We start from the raw sequence: 15,722 nt of genomic DNA on the forward strand, positions 1-15,722 counted from the left end.
CAGCATTCATTAATCTCCCCTGCTATCTATCATTTTAGCCAATCTGCTATGTGTGAGGTGATACCTCAGAGTTGTTTTCATTTGCATTTCTCTCATTCTTAGAGATTTAGAACACTTTCTCATGTGCTTATTGATACTTTTGATTTCTTGACACTATGCCCCCAAATTCCTGACCTATGAAAGCAGGTCTTTCACACCACTAGATCTATGATGGATGGAGACCCAAAAGATGGCCAAATGGCAGGAAATCAGACCTAAGAAAATCCAGGGTCCAGCCGGTTTGGTTAAGAGAAAACAGTAGATGGGGAGAGCCTAGATGATTCCTGACACAATACAAAATAAGCAACTGACACTCACTTCTCCACAATTTAGAAAGGAAGCTCAGAGGCTTGTCAGAATGTATTCTTTACATATTATTACTAAGTAAACCTCTTTTTAGTTAACTTTTGAATGATTCACGAATGACACATTTTGTTCTAATTTGAACCATAAGCATCAGAACTACTTGAATGAGGTCTGATTTTTATAACCTCGTATTTATCAAACTGGCAAAAAAAAGAATTTTTAAGTAATAAAATTCAATATGGGGGATGTGGAAAAATGGTTAATATTTTTTATTATAATCTATTATAATCTAGAAAGCCATCTAGCAGTTCAAAAAAAAAGTTAAATAAAACAATTTTATCATTTGACCCAATTATTCCACTGCTAGAAATATATCCTGAAAAATATTATTAAAAAAACAAACAACAGGAAAAGGAGCTTCTTGTAGAAAGATTTCTAGGAGGCAGCTGGGTAGCTCAGTGGATTGGGAGCCAGGTCTAAAGCAGGAGGTCCTAGGTTCAAATCTGACCTCAGACACCTCCTAACTGTACGACCCTAGGCAAGTCACTTAACCTAGCTTAGCGCTTGCCACTCTTCTGCCTTAGAGCTAATCCACAGTACTGATTCTAAGACAGAAGGTACAATTAAAAAAAAAGGTTTCTAAAGCAGGAGTATTTCTAACTGAAAGCAAGCCAAAAATAAACTAAATATCCAACAACAGAGGAATAGTTTCATAAAGTATAATACATTAATGTTATGGAATAAATAATGCAATTAATATTGACCAATAGAAAGTCTAAAAAAGTTAGGACCTTTATAATAAAAATTATAACCAGAATGTAAACAGTAACCATACATGCAGAAAAAATGAATGAGAATTAATGGACAAAGAATCTTGACATAAAATGGAAAGAATGACTGAAAAGTTATGGCATTCTGCAAGATGAAAAATACTTGTTTAAAATGTCAATAGTATTAATGACTATACTGTCATAATATTATATTATTTTATAATAATATATTATTAATAAAATAAAATGTACTAGACACATACATTGAAGTGCCTAATTTATGGCTAGAGAATATTATAATTCAAGTGGATTAATTAGTCAAGTATTGAAAAAGATCTGTGATTTTATAAATTAGGGAGTTCCCTCCAACAGTGCAGGTTACAACCCATCCTAACTCTCAACTCAGTGCTATTATAAGCTTATCACAGTCCATTCAATATGCCTATCCAAATTCCTCATTTTCTACTGAAAATATGAGGGTACCAGTTCTTTATGATGTTGAGGAACACACATATTCTTTAGCATTCCCATTTAGAAGATAACATGAGTGGCTTAGTTCTAGTTTCTCTAGCACTTTGTTTAAGTTTATATTCTCCCATCAAATCTTCTATTATTTTTGCCCTAAACTGAGGAAATTCAAATCTCCTACTATTACTGTATCATTGTCTATATCTTCATGTAATTCAATTAATTTTTTCCTTTATTAATTTAGATGTTAAGACATTTAGAACACAGTTTAATATTAATATTTCTTTATTGACTGATTCTTTTCAGCATAATATAATTTCCTTAATTATTTATTACATAACTAGTGGAGATATTTTTTAAAGATTCACCTAATGGATAGTTTTAAACAAATTTCAACTTTTTAGCTGTGTTTTTTTGGTAGGGGACATATAGTTGGGTTTTGTTTTCATATCCAATTTGTCATTCTCTTTCATTTTGTGGATTACCAAATCCATTCACATTTAAAGTTATAAAGTAAAGCACTGTCTTCCTCCATTTGCCTTTAACATTGATTTTGTTACTGAATTAGGATTACTTCTGTTCTCTTTTCTTGTTAAAAATTGTATTTTTTCTCTTCATACTCTAAGAACTTGTGGGCAATAGGTTTCTACAAAATTATTTTGTGACACTTGCTGGCTACTATTAACATAACATATATATATGTTCATATATATATTTACATATGTATATAACATGGAATAAATTCATAGCTTTTTTCTTTTATTTGAGGACTTCAGGCAGATTATATATCTTTAGGTTTTATCAGTTTTATCATTATCAACTTCTGTATTCATCATAGTGTTTCCAGTCTAGTGATAAATGACTTATAAGAAGGCAAGCAAACCATGTAGATGACTCAACCTGCTACTCTAAGGGAATAAAAACACCTGCAAAGAGCTTTCCCATTCCCATCTGCAAGTAATAATGTCAAAATGAAACAACATCTATAATAGAGTCATAAGCACCCATTCAATCCAACTCAATGATAATTGCTATGTGCCTAATTCGGTATCTAGTATGTGATACCCATGAACATGGCATAGCTTCAATCCCCTCATGATGGGAAAGGTAAACAGAAATGATGACTGCAAAACTTGCAATAGTAAATTTCATCACGGAAAAAGTTATTTTAAAATAGAGATCAGCAAACTACAGTCAACAAGCCAAAACCAGCCTGGGACTTGTTTTTATATGGATCACAAGTCAAGTTTTACCTTTAAAAGTTTTGTTCTGTCTTAAAATATAAGATCACTCTTGACTTGGGGCCATACAAAAACAGGTGATGAAATTGAATTTGATCCAAGAATCATAGTTTGTCATCTTTTTCTTTAAAACCTAAATACCCTAATATCATATGCAGTTAACCTAATGCTTTGGAGTATCATTCCCTTCACCCAAGCTGTGATGAATGCTAAAACTAGTGAATCAAGTTGCATATGTCCTGAGTGCATGTATTAGACAAGTAGGACACACTAAGATATTAATATAGACTTTTTCCTTCAATGAGTTTACATGATTTCAGAGATCAGAGAATCATTACTGCCTTAAAAAAGAAAAGCAAGAAAGATGACTGTGGCCATTATTATGGGATTGCACTGCTCAACACTAGGCAAGCTTCATATGAAAAAACTTTTCATTCACCACTTCAAAATCTAAAAAGAACTAGATCCAAAATGTTTGGAGGCATGGAACAGGCTTGTTATTAAGTGGTATTATCTTCTATCACAATGGAAAACAATAGAAACAACCCCCATTTTACAAAGTATTACACATAGAGATTTTTGTTGTTCATTCATTTCAATTGTGTCCGACTATGTTTCTATTTGGGGTTTTCTTGATAAAGATACTGTAGTGGTTTGTCATTTCCTTCTGCTGCTCATTTTACAGATGAGAAAACTGAGGCAAAAAGGGTTAAGAGACTTGCTCAGGATCACACAGCTAGTAAGTATCTGAGGCCAGATATGAACTTGGGAAGATGAGTCTTCCTGACCCCAGGCCAGGCACTTCATCCACTGCAACACCTAGTTGCCCCTTTACATGAAGACCCTGAGTTGGAAATAAGCTAGAAATGTTTTCTTCTTTTTGCAAAAAAAGTCGCCAAAGCTTTCCTTTGTTGAGCTTCTCAAGTGCATTTCAATTTGATTACATTTACAAAAATGATACTTCTATCAACTTCTTAGTGAAGCTACTATTTCATAAAGATAGGTACTCTAGTATATGTATGTGATGCAAGTTTATTAATGTCAAGTTAAGTCAATAAGCATTTAAGTACCTATTATGTTCCAGACCCAATAAGTGCTGAGGATACCCCCACCAAAAAAAAAGGCAAAAAAATCATCCCCTGCTCTTAAGGCACTCAAAGTCTAATGAAGGAGACACATGCCAATAACTATATACAGATGAGCTATATACAGAATAAATCAGAGAAAATAAACAGAAGGAAGACACTAGCATTAAGAGGGATTAAGAATGGCTTCATCCAGAAGGTGGAACTTCAAAGAAGCCAGGCAATACAGGAGCTACAGAAGAGGAGACAGAAAATTTCAGAAAGGGAGGAACAACCAATGATAGTGCCTGGAGTCAGGAGATGGAATGTTTTGGGGAGAGAAACAGCAGGAAGGCCAGACCACTGGATCAGAATATATGAAGGACAGTAGAGAGTAAAAAAAAATAGAAAAGGTTGGAGAAGACCAGGTTATGAGGGTATTAGGTAATGGTTAGTAATTCAAAAACATAATTCTTTAAAGAATTATTCTGATATAACAGAAAGCTAAAGTGAATAACCAAACTTTTGAATTTAAACAAAATGTCAAAACAAATACATATCATACAACTTTGAATTTAAAAATTCAACATAAAATCCAGAAGATGATCTGTAAGAATTCTTCTATAGCTGTTCTAACTGAAAACCTGTTCAGTTCTTATAATTTCCTAGAATTATTTTAAATCCTCAGAACTTCCATATATTCAAGGATATTACATGTATAGAAAATGTCAGTTCACAATTGGTATTCTGAGTGGCCTAGATGTAGACTCTAAGTAGTGCTAAGAACTTAATTAAACTTTTCTAACATAGGGCATAATCATATGATTTAGAACTGGAAGGGAGTTTATCAGTCACTGAATCCTTTCATTATCCAGATGAAGAAACTGAAGAATACAGAAGTTAAATGATTTGCCCTGGAGCCTGAGTCTGCTCAGTAGAGTCTGAGGCCAAATATGAACCTGGGTCTTTCTGGCTCTATCCAGTGCTCTGCCTAGTCTTCAGACTCTCATTCTCACAATGAGATATTTTAATTTCACAAACAATTGAAAGACAGACCTACCTTGCCATGGTAACTCACATACATTAGAATCACCAGATAATAATAGCAATTATATAGTGCCAGGAATTGTGTTATGTGATTTTTACAATTATTATCTTATTTGATCCTCACGACAATTCTGCAAGGTAGGTTTTAATATCCCCACTTTACAATTGAAGAAATTGAGGCAAAGAGAGGTTAAGTGACTTGCCCAGGGTCACTTAGCAACTAAGTGTTTGAGGCTAGATTTGAACTCTGGCCTTCCTGGCTCCACTTTAGCCACTACACTACCAACGGCCTTAAAAACTGGTTATAGTTTTCAAGCTAGAAGAGAACTTAAGAGATCATCTAGTTCAATGTCCTTATTTTACAGATGAGGGAACTGAGGTCTAGAAGTTAAGCAATTTGCCCAAGGTTCAGCTGCTCTTCAATTGTCAATTTTCAATTGTGTCCATCACTTCATGACCCCATTTGTGATTTTCTTGGCAAAAATACTGGAGTAGTTTGCCACTTCCTTCTCCAGCTCATTTTACAGATGAGAAAACTGAAGCAAACAAGAAATTTTCTTCCTCCTCTACTACATCTCATGAATTCTGTGGCTTCTTTCAAGTTCCATCTTCTGAAAGAAGCCTTTTTTAATCTCCCTTAATGCTAGTGTCTTTCATCTGTTTATTTTATGCCAAGATCACACAGTGAAATAAGTGTCCAAGGCTAGATTTGAACTCAGGGCCTTCTGAGTCCAGAACTACTGCTCTATATATTGTGTCACATAGCTGCCCAAATTGCCCAAAGATCCATAGTAAATAATAGTATTAGAAAAGAAATTCATTATGTCATCTCATGCCAAATCCATCATTCTTTTCACTGTCTATGGGCTACTATCATTAGGCATTTATAAAATATTTCTTCAAATTAATCCAATCCATTTGAAATCCTTATTACACTAATCCTATAAAATCATGAGTGCTAAAAAAAATCTCCATGAAATTATTGTTATTCTTTAATTATTACAACAGGGGAATGACATTAAAATTTCTGATATTTTTGTTGACATCAGCATATGAAGCTCTCTTGTTTAGAAAAGTGTTTTTCCTCCTTCACAGGAGTAGGTAATATTAATATAACAATTTTTCTTTTATTGTTTATTAATGAGAAAGTAATTACCACCAGAACCCACTGGGAATATAGCCTTTTGAATATAATTGTTCCAAGGACAGGTATTACTGTATTTATAATGATGAACAGATTCATTTTGTTGGAACAAAAGGTGAGTATTTTTATTTCTGAGCAAAATAAACTATATTTTTTAAGTACATAAATAACAAGTAGAATCAAATTTAAGTAGTCACTAATTCCTAATTTCCTTTTCCACTAAAGAAATGGAAAGGTAATTAATAGATGCTATTTTTTAAAAACTCAAGATCTGCTATTAACCTTTAATTAGCAATAAAAAGATGTTTAAGTTCTTAATATTTTTAATTTTTAAAAACTATTTTCCTTATTACTACATATTAAAAATAGTCTATCCCAACAAAAATAGCATTCTTTTAACCTTAAATTCTTATGGAAAAAAATCTGAAATGAATTCACAAAGATAAATGTTTTAGTTTATTGGTTATCAACATTTTCAAAATTTATCTGAACTAATACTTTCAGAAATATACTTTTAAAGTATTTCATATGCTATGTTTAATTGAGATAGCACATTTTGTGTCAAATACAATCTAAGATCAATGATATCATTTCCTCAATCATGGATTAATTTAATAACCAGTAGGGTATTAAAAAAACATTCATGTCCCATTCATATATTATAGGCTTTCTCAAGACTAGAAAAAAATTAAAACAGAGAGTACCTTTCCTGATGACCCAAATCAAATAGAAATTCATCCACATGTCTTTGGAGGTCACTTCCTTCTAAATTTTTCAATTTCTTCAGTTCACTCTGGAGAAAAAACCAGAGCTCCTTAGCTCCATTTTCAATCCTCCTCCTCAGTATTTCATGATCCTTCCCTAGACCTGCTATTGAAGAGCATAAGAATATGAGCATTTCCAAAACTTGGCTGAGTGGAAATTTTCAAATATTTGTGAAAAGCAAATATTTGGGGAAGAAAAATGAAAAGTGGTATAGTCACCAACCATCTCTGGTTTGCTTCTTGTAATTTTCTATCTGTTCTTTGGCTTTTAAAAGCTGTTCTTCTAAAGCACGTACCCTTCCTGTAGCTGGTCCCTGGTCCATGGGACCTTCTGGTATCCTACAAGATAAGAAACAAAATATAATCATTTAGATAATAAATTATGCAACAATACATGCTTACTTTGCTAAAAGTTATTTACTGATAACTCTGCAAATCACTTTATCAAAGAGCACAATAAAAGCTGCAAATGGATTTCTCTCTTCTTAGGCACAGAAGAACATTAGGAACAATGTTGGGTTAAAATAGAAAGGAATATTCCAGTGTAGTTGTGTTCTTTCAAGATGCAGAGAACCCTTTTCAAAACCTTTCTCACTGTTCTCAAAACACTGCTATTACTCTTCCCCATGGTTACTCTCACAACAATTGTCAGAGGTTGTATATCATTCTGGATTAACCCTAAGGATCAGAGGTAACAGAGTAGTAACTAGACTATGGGACATAAAGCCAGAAAGATTTGGGTTCAAATTCTGACTGAGATAATTACTGGCTGTATGACACTGGGCAAATTACATAACCTCTCTTGGACTTGGTTAAATCTGTAAAGTGAGAGAATTGAATTTGATAGCCTCTGTTGCCCTCTACTTTTAAATTTATACTTCTATGATTAATTGCCTTTATGTTTTTATAACAGAAGCTTCCTTTTCACTGACAAACTTGGTTCTAAGCTGCTGATAGCAAGGTCATTCCAGAAGAAAGTGACTGAATATTTATTTCCACATTCCAAACCAAAGCATAAATAATAATTTGTTTCTCCACTATTTTAGATTATCTGAAAATACAATAATATAGATAACTGGAAGTTAACTGCACCAATAAACAGCTAAAGTTTTATTGCACTGTTAAAATCTAATGGTCCATTTTGTGCTTAGCAGAGTTAAATATTTTAATTATCTAAATGTGAATATGATTATCCGCCAGTACTAAATATGTCACATGTCTACATAGAACCTAATTCAAAGTTACTATTCTAGCATAATTCTAATAATATCTGCTTTACCCCAGCTTTTATCTTTCAGAAAATATTGAAGAATTTTATATGAAATAGTTAATTAGTATAGTCGATATCCTCACGGGACAAAAGCTTCTAAAGCTCATGTTAAAACTGAGATACAAAAAGGTTAAATAACTGTCCAAGAAATTAAAACTAAAAGAGTTTAAAACTAAAACAGCCCAGTTACTTTATGTATAATGTAACAAAGAAAACCTAAATCAGGCTGATATGGCCTAGAAGGAAAGAAAGGTTCAAAATCTATACTGAAGTACAGAAGCCTTCCTTTACACTCGGCCAATTGAAAGAGGCAGTGACTACAATATATAGTTATATATTCAAAACTGGAAAAAATTCCTGTTTCCACAGCATCAAATAAGTAATTTTTTTTCAATCTTCCAACCTTCAACCACTCCCCCACTTCTGAATTGGTAGTTCCATAGTAAATGTCATTGCTTATTCAGAATGAAGCAGAAGTACCCAGTTAAATAAAACAGAGAGGTTACTAAGTAAGGATGGTGACCACCCCAAAAATGTCATTTGGCTGGGATTCTAATATTAAGTATTCTACTCAACCAATTAATTTTTTAAAAGTGTCTTTCAAATTTACTGAATTACTGGACTCTTTGGTCATTTTGCAAAGGAAAACTGGGCATAAAATGTCTCAGTCTTTTATCACCATCATCACCATTATGTTAAGGAGGAAAAATTTCATAAATTTGGTTAAAAACATTTGGGTTTCTAATCCAAAGCAAAAACTTTTATAGTTATTTCAATATTTATGTAGCTAAACGAGCAAAAAGAACTTTTAACTACCTGGACCACTTGAGAACATCTGTTCAGTAAAACAGCTATTGTTTTGTGTTTTTTTAAACAGTTAAGGCACCATTAGTGAATATATTTTATATTTTTGCTTTAAATTGGTATGCATTAGCACTGACCAGGAACAGATGTATGAATAAAATATAACCAGCCTCTAGAAGAAAAAACATATTGCTTCCTCTTTAAATCTTGAGTGTCCCAGACTGCAGAAGGTACATGAAAAAGCCTTCATTTGTGTATGCACGAGCTGGGTAATGATACAAGGAATGGAGCACTTAGGTGCACAATTACCCAATTTATGGCCATAAACATATATATACTCATAACTGAGGCATCTCCTACTTCACTACTGTTAAGACTGTAAAAAAAATCAGATCTTAATATATTTCTGAATTGGATGGGCAGTTTCTAGAAAATGATTTGAAAGCAAAATAAAACCCATATTCCTTAAGTTTATTTTAGCAGCAGTCAGCTCTAGGACAGAGATGTCAAAATAACAGATCTGAGAACACACTTTATTGATGCAAATATGAAGACAACAGGAAGGTTACTTCCAGGCTCTCCTTTTCCTTTATTTCATTGTAAACTGGTAATATAACATAAGGGATAAAATAGGTATGAGGTATTAGGTCCAAACTTAACAGTCAATTTTCATTGAGTACCTGAATCTAACAATTCCAAATATAAAACCTGATTTGACCAATAATTTTCATTACATAACAAATTCAATCTATAGATAAGCCAGTATTTCAAAAGCTATGGAAAATGATACAAATCATATGTTTATTTCCTCCTTACCCTGGGGAGTGAGCATCTATTCACCTGTGTAACCTGAAACTGGTTGGCTCAACACATATGTCCATGTGGGTCTGTGTATATGTGTGTTTTGAGGAGAGAGGAGCTTTGGCATATTGTACAGTTGTTTCTTCTTTTAAAAAATAAGATTCTGCTAATATCTTTTATTTTTATATTACCAACATGGACCACTGTATCTTTTAAATCACTATAATTATGCCCTCCTATATCTGGCTACATAATGTCTAGTTATGTCTGGGTATGGAGGGGTGGCATGTCCCTTAGAGTGTGATATACCAAGAATTCATCTAAAGACTTTTCTGTCCATCTGGAAATTTTACTTCTGGGCAGACATTAATAGCTACTGGTGTTTAATAAAAGGCATCAAGTGCAGGTCCAGTACCATTCAAACAGAGGAGGTAAGAGAACTTTACTTGGCTGAGTATATAAATGCAGAAAAAACTACTGTTTCTGTGGTTCTCAAAGGAGAAAAATCTGTCTCGTACTCCACTTCTTGCTATGTGGTTACTGAAAATTTCTCTAATAAGAATCAGCTTTTGAGTCCCAAACTCTTTCTTTGAATGTGCTCTATTTCTACTGAGTTCTAGTCACACATAGCTACCAAATAATGGAATAAGTTGCTCACAAGAACAGATAGGTATGGTTATTGGATAGAATCCATAATAATTTTAATAATAAAAAAATCTACTGTGCAATTGCCCACCTGTAATCTCTGGTATGGTTAACAAAACCAGGTGATTTAGAAAAGATTTTTCAGCTTGCTAAGGTCTTCAATGTCATTCATCCTGTAAGGGGACATTTAATGAAGCCAATGGAAGAATTATAGATCTAGGTGAGAAGAAATCCTCAGGATACCTAGGCCAAGCCCCTCATTTTAGAAATAAGGTGACTGTGGCCCAGGGAGATTAACTGACTGGTCACACAGGATTCTGTCCTAGAAGTAAGAGCTAGACAATTAGGATTAAGTGACTTGCTCAGGGTCACACAGTTAAGAAGTATCTGAAGCCAGACTTGAACCTGTGACCTCCCACTTTGAGACCTGGCTCTATCTATTGAGCTACTCAGATGCCCCTGTGCTCTTGTTTCACTTTTCACTTTTTTTTTAAATTTTGTACAGATATTTTATTTTACAAATTAAATGTAATAACAATTTTCCATATAAGTTTTCTGAAGACACATGATCCAAATTGTCTTTGTCCCTCCCTTCCCTCTTCATTCCTGGAGGTGCTGAGCAATTTGATCTGGGCTATGCATGTATTATTGCATAAAACATATTCACATATTGTTCAAAAAAACCCAAAATAAAAATCCAAATAAACTAAAGTGAAAAATCATATGCTTTGATCTGCATTCTAATTCCAATACTCCTTTCTCTGGAAATGGATAGTGTTCTTTGTCATAAGTCCCTCAGAATCGTCCTGGATCATTCTATTGCTGAGAGTAGCTAAGCTTTCATATTCATAGTTGATTATCGAACAATTAAAATTATAGTTACTGTTTATAATATTCTTTTGATTCTGCTTATTTCACTCTGTATCAGTTCATGTAGGTCTTTCCATCTCTTTCATAAATTATCATATTTATCATTTCTTACATGTGCTCTCTTTCCTGAAGTAAATAGACACAAGGGTCAGCAAAAGGTTTTGACACCATTCTGGTACAGGCCCTGACCAACCTCATACCTGGATGATGACAAAATAATGTTTGTTGAGCTCCTTCCTTTCTCTTCTCACTCCAGTCCATCCTCTACTCTACCACAGTAATTTTCCCTAAGATATTCCTGACCAATTACCAACCCCCCTCCTCAAATAAATTCCTTTCCTATCAGCCCCAGTCTCTTCTGTTTGGTTTGCAAAGACCTTCATAACCTGACTCCATCCCACCTTTATCTATTATTCTCATACTTTCAATAACACCAGCCTCCTTGGTGTTCCTTCCACAAAACACTCCAACTCCAAACTCCAGACATTTTAAGCCGAAAATGCTTTTCCTCCTTATTTTTATCTCCTGACTTCCTTCAAGTACCAGCCAAAATCTCATCTTCTATAGGAAGCTTTCCCAAACCTTCCCTCTGATAATCATATCCAATTTATCTTATATATGTCTTATTTATGAATAGTCCCTTGTGTGTTTTTTTAAGAGATGAAATAATATATTATTTTTTAAAGAATATTTTTCCATGGTCACATGATTCATGTTCTTTCCCTCCCCCCACAAAATCTCCCCCCTTCCCTGTAGCCAATGTGTAATTCCAGTGGGTTTTACATGTATCACTGATCAAGACCTATTTCCATATTATTGATAGTTGCACTGGGGTGGTCGTCTAGAGTCTACATCCCAAATCATATTCCCATCAACCCATGTGTTCAAGCAGTTGTTTTTCTTCTGTGTTTCTATTCTCACAGTTCTTCCTCTGAATGTGGATAGCATTCTTTCTCATAAGTCCCTCAGAATTTTTCTAGACCCCTGTCAGAGTTTTTGTTATAAAGATTTTTTCCCAATTTGTTGTTTCCCTTCTAATTTTGATTGCATTAGTTTTGTTTGTACAAACATTTTTAATTTTAATGTAATCAAAATTATTTATTTTCATTTTGTAATTTTTTCTAACTCTTGCTTGGTTTTAAAATCTTTCCTTTTCCAAAGATCTGACAAGTATACATGTGTTCACCTAATGTACTTATAGTTTCCTTCTTTATGTTCAAGGCATTCACCCATTCTCAATTTATCTTGGTGTAGGGTTGAGCTGTTGATCTAAACCTAATCTCTACCATACTGTTTTCCAATTTTCCCAGCAGTTTTTGTCAAATAGTTCATTTTTGTCCCAAAAGCTTTGCAAAGTCCATTATTTTAAGTTGGTTCCTTTTAGCTCCTTAATGAGATGATAGGAACTTATAAAAATAATTATTACTTGGCAAATCCACCCTTTTTATGACAAATTATAAAAATAATGACAGTTTAAACATGGCCACCACTCATTACATAAGCTATCTCAGATGACTAACATCAAGGTTACAATATATTTATCAGTCTTCAAAACTTAAAGCTACAACCTAGCTAACTGAAATAGCAAACATTGTTCCTCTTTTCTTTGTCTACTTAACTTAGAAACACTTAATAGGGAAGCTAAGTGGCTCAGTGGAGAGAAAGATAACCTGGGATGGGTGGTCTAAGGTTGAAATTTGGCCTTAGATAATTCCTAGATGTATAACCCTTGACAAGTTACTTAACCCCAATTACCTAGCCCTTACCACTCTTCTGCCTTGGAACCAATATTTAGTACTGATTCTAAGACAAAAGGTAAGAGTTTTTTACTTAATAAACATTATTCTCTGCTCGAATTTATGAAGGCTTCTTCTTATGGATTCAAAGCTTTTTCCACTTGTGTTAGTTACCTTATTCATTTATTCACACTACTTTTCACTGAAGCAGGTAGTGGCATGTTTTATTAATTTTTTTCCATTTTACAAGAATCAAACTGGTAGAGAGATTGTGTCATATTTCATACCAGCCAAGAAGAAATACATAGGTATATATGACTAATACCTTCAGAAGAATTGATTTCAAAAACTTCAGGGAAAACACAGGTATGACTTGAGTTTCTAGAAGGGAAAATAGCTCTAGTGGGATAAGAGATTCAAGTATGATTCTAATGGAGAAAAGAGGAAAAACTCCTAAAGATACAAATGGCATCATAATAGAAATACTCAGATTTCCAAAGTACATTTGGTTGAATTCAATTAAATTCAACAAGTATGCCAGATGCCTGCTGGGTCCTGATTGGTACTATATTAGGCACTAACATTTATATAAGACTTAAAGATTTGCAAAGAATCTTACATATTGCATCTCATTCTCAATCATCCTAGGAGATTAAGTACAAGTATTATTTCCATTTAACAAATGAAGAACCTGAGGCTGAATGACATTATTCACCCAGGATTCACACAAGTAATAAATATCTGAGATAGGATTTGAACTCAGATCATCCTAACTCCAATTAAGACATAGTCACCATTCTGTTGGCTCTCACAATATAATGGGGGAAATGGCATAAAAATAGATAAATATAATATACAATAGAAGATATATAATAAAATGCTTTGTGAGGTATAAAAGGGGGAAAGGGTGTTAATGAGTATAGGGATAAAGAGAGTTGGGAAAGACTTTCAAAGATGGATGAAAAGTTTATTTGAATTTTTGAGAGGCAATGGAGACCATGCTAGGGAACAATGTGAGCAAAAAGCACTAAGGCAGTAAAGTGTGGGGTGAGGAGGATATAATATAATATAGACAAAGCAAAGGCATGTCAGTAAGTTAAATGGCACTTATTAATTAAGCCCATACTATGTTCCAAGAGCTTCAATGAATACTGAAGATACAAAAAAAGTTCCTTACCTCAAGGTTCTCATAGTCGAATGAGGGAGATGAAGTGCAAAACAAACAAAAATATGTACAAACAAAGCATAAACAGGATAAAAGGAGAGTAGTCTCATAGAGAAAGTCAAACAGAGGATTATAAATTTAGTCAGAGAAATAATTGACAGCCACTAGAGTTAATTATTAAATAGGGGAATGATATAGTCAGACCTGCATTTTGGAAGATCAGTTTGACAGCTAAGTGGAAGATAGATTGGAATGGAGAGAAACTTGAGGCAGGGAGTCCAACCAGCTGATTATTGTGGTAGTCAAGGAGGAAGGTGATAAGAACCTGTCTGCATCAGTTTGGTTGCAGTGTCTGAGGAAAGAAGTGAATGTATAAACAACAGACCTAGTTAGGGCAGGGGTTGGGGGAGTAAAAGAGGATGATGATAATACTCTTAAAAGTAATAAGGAAGTAAGGAAGAAGGAAAGGTTTGGAGGGAAATATAAAGAGTTCGATTTTGAATATTTTTAGTTTAAGTTAGCTATGGAACATCCAGTTTGGGATGTCTAAAAGATAATTGGAGACATAAACCTGAAGGTCAGGTGAGAAGTCTGAGATGGACAAGTACATCTGAGAATCATCTACAGAGAGATGATAAATGAAGCCATGAGAGTTGATGAAATCAACAAGTGAAAGAACACAATAAAAAAAGAGGAAAAGATCCAGGACAAAGCCTTAGAAGACACCTACTTAAGATAGGCATGTTGTTGATCAAAACCGAGTAAAGGAGGCAGAGAAGGAGAACAAGGAGAGAACCATGTCATGGAAACCTAGAAAGAAGGGACTCTTAAGGAGAAGAGGGTGATATAAAGGCCTGAAGAAAGGTCAAAAAGGATAAAGATTGGGAAAAGGCCAAAGGAAAATCACATCTTAAAATCAAGTCACCTGATACAGATGAATCTTATCTAGGTTATAGAACCAACTTGCAGACACACTTGCTGAATCAGATTTTTTTTTTTTGCTAAATAGTAAAAAAATTAAAAGTTCTCTATAGGAGAACTAGATATATATAAATGTCTCAATTCTGAAAAGGCCTGGAGAATGTGTAGACGCAGATTCTACAGCCTATATACACTAGGTAAGAGTACATGTATTGCTAAAAAATTATAGAATGGATCATTAAATTTGGAGCATCAATGATCACTAGGAATAAGCAAGAACTCACTAAGGACAGATCATGCTCAACTCACTACTTAAAATTCAGAGCTAGAATCTCAAAGATTCATCTAGTACAACTTCTTTCTTTTACAAACAAAGAAGAAACAAACTAAAATCCAAAGAAATGACTTGCCTCAAATCACAGAGTTGAAAGTAGAAGAGTCAATATTTGAATCTAGTTCTTCTGTGCTTCAGGAGACAAGTGAAACAAGGAAATGGCACAGGCAGTACATGTTTGAAATTCAGCATGTTACTTTAATCAAGCAAAATAGTTCTAAAAGTGTCATCCACAGATTATCCACAGAACCATGGAGGTCCATAGTCTTTTCAAGAGGAATACATGAAGGCAAAAACTATTTCCATAACAATATTAAAGTTATTTGCCTATGA

General features: G+C 33.7%; 1 protein-coding gene across 1 annotated transcript in view; it reads right to left on the reverse strand.

The window, feature by feature from the left end:
- The window catches only part of FUT8 (fucosyltransferase 8), a 387,285-nt gene that overhangs the window by 145,148 nt on the left and 226,415 nt on the right, over positions 1-15,722 (reverse strand). The window contains exons 5-6 of the mRNA XM_044664838.1: positions 7,067-7,182; positions 6,784-6,949 (exon numbers count right to left, since the gene is read on the reverse strand). Coding sequence (XP_044520773.1) covers positions 6,784-6,949; positions 7,067-7,182 — 282 coding nt within the window. The remainder of the gene's footprint in view (positions 1-6,783; positions 6,950-7,066; positions 7,183-15,722) is intronic.

Source organism: Gracilinanus agilis, chromosome 2 (assembly GCF_016433145.1).
Source record: "Gracilinanus agilis isolate LMUSP501 chromosome 2, AgileGrace, whole genome shotgun sequence".
Classification (NCBI taxonomy): Eukaryota; Metazoa; Chordata; class Mammalia; order Didelphimorphia; family Didelphidae; genus Gracilinanus; species Gracilinanus agilis.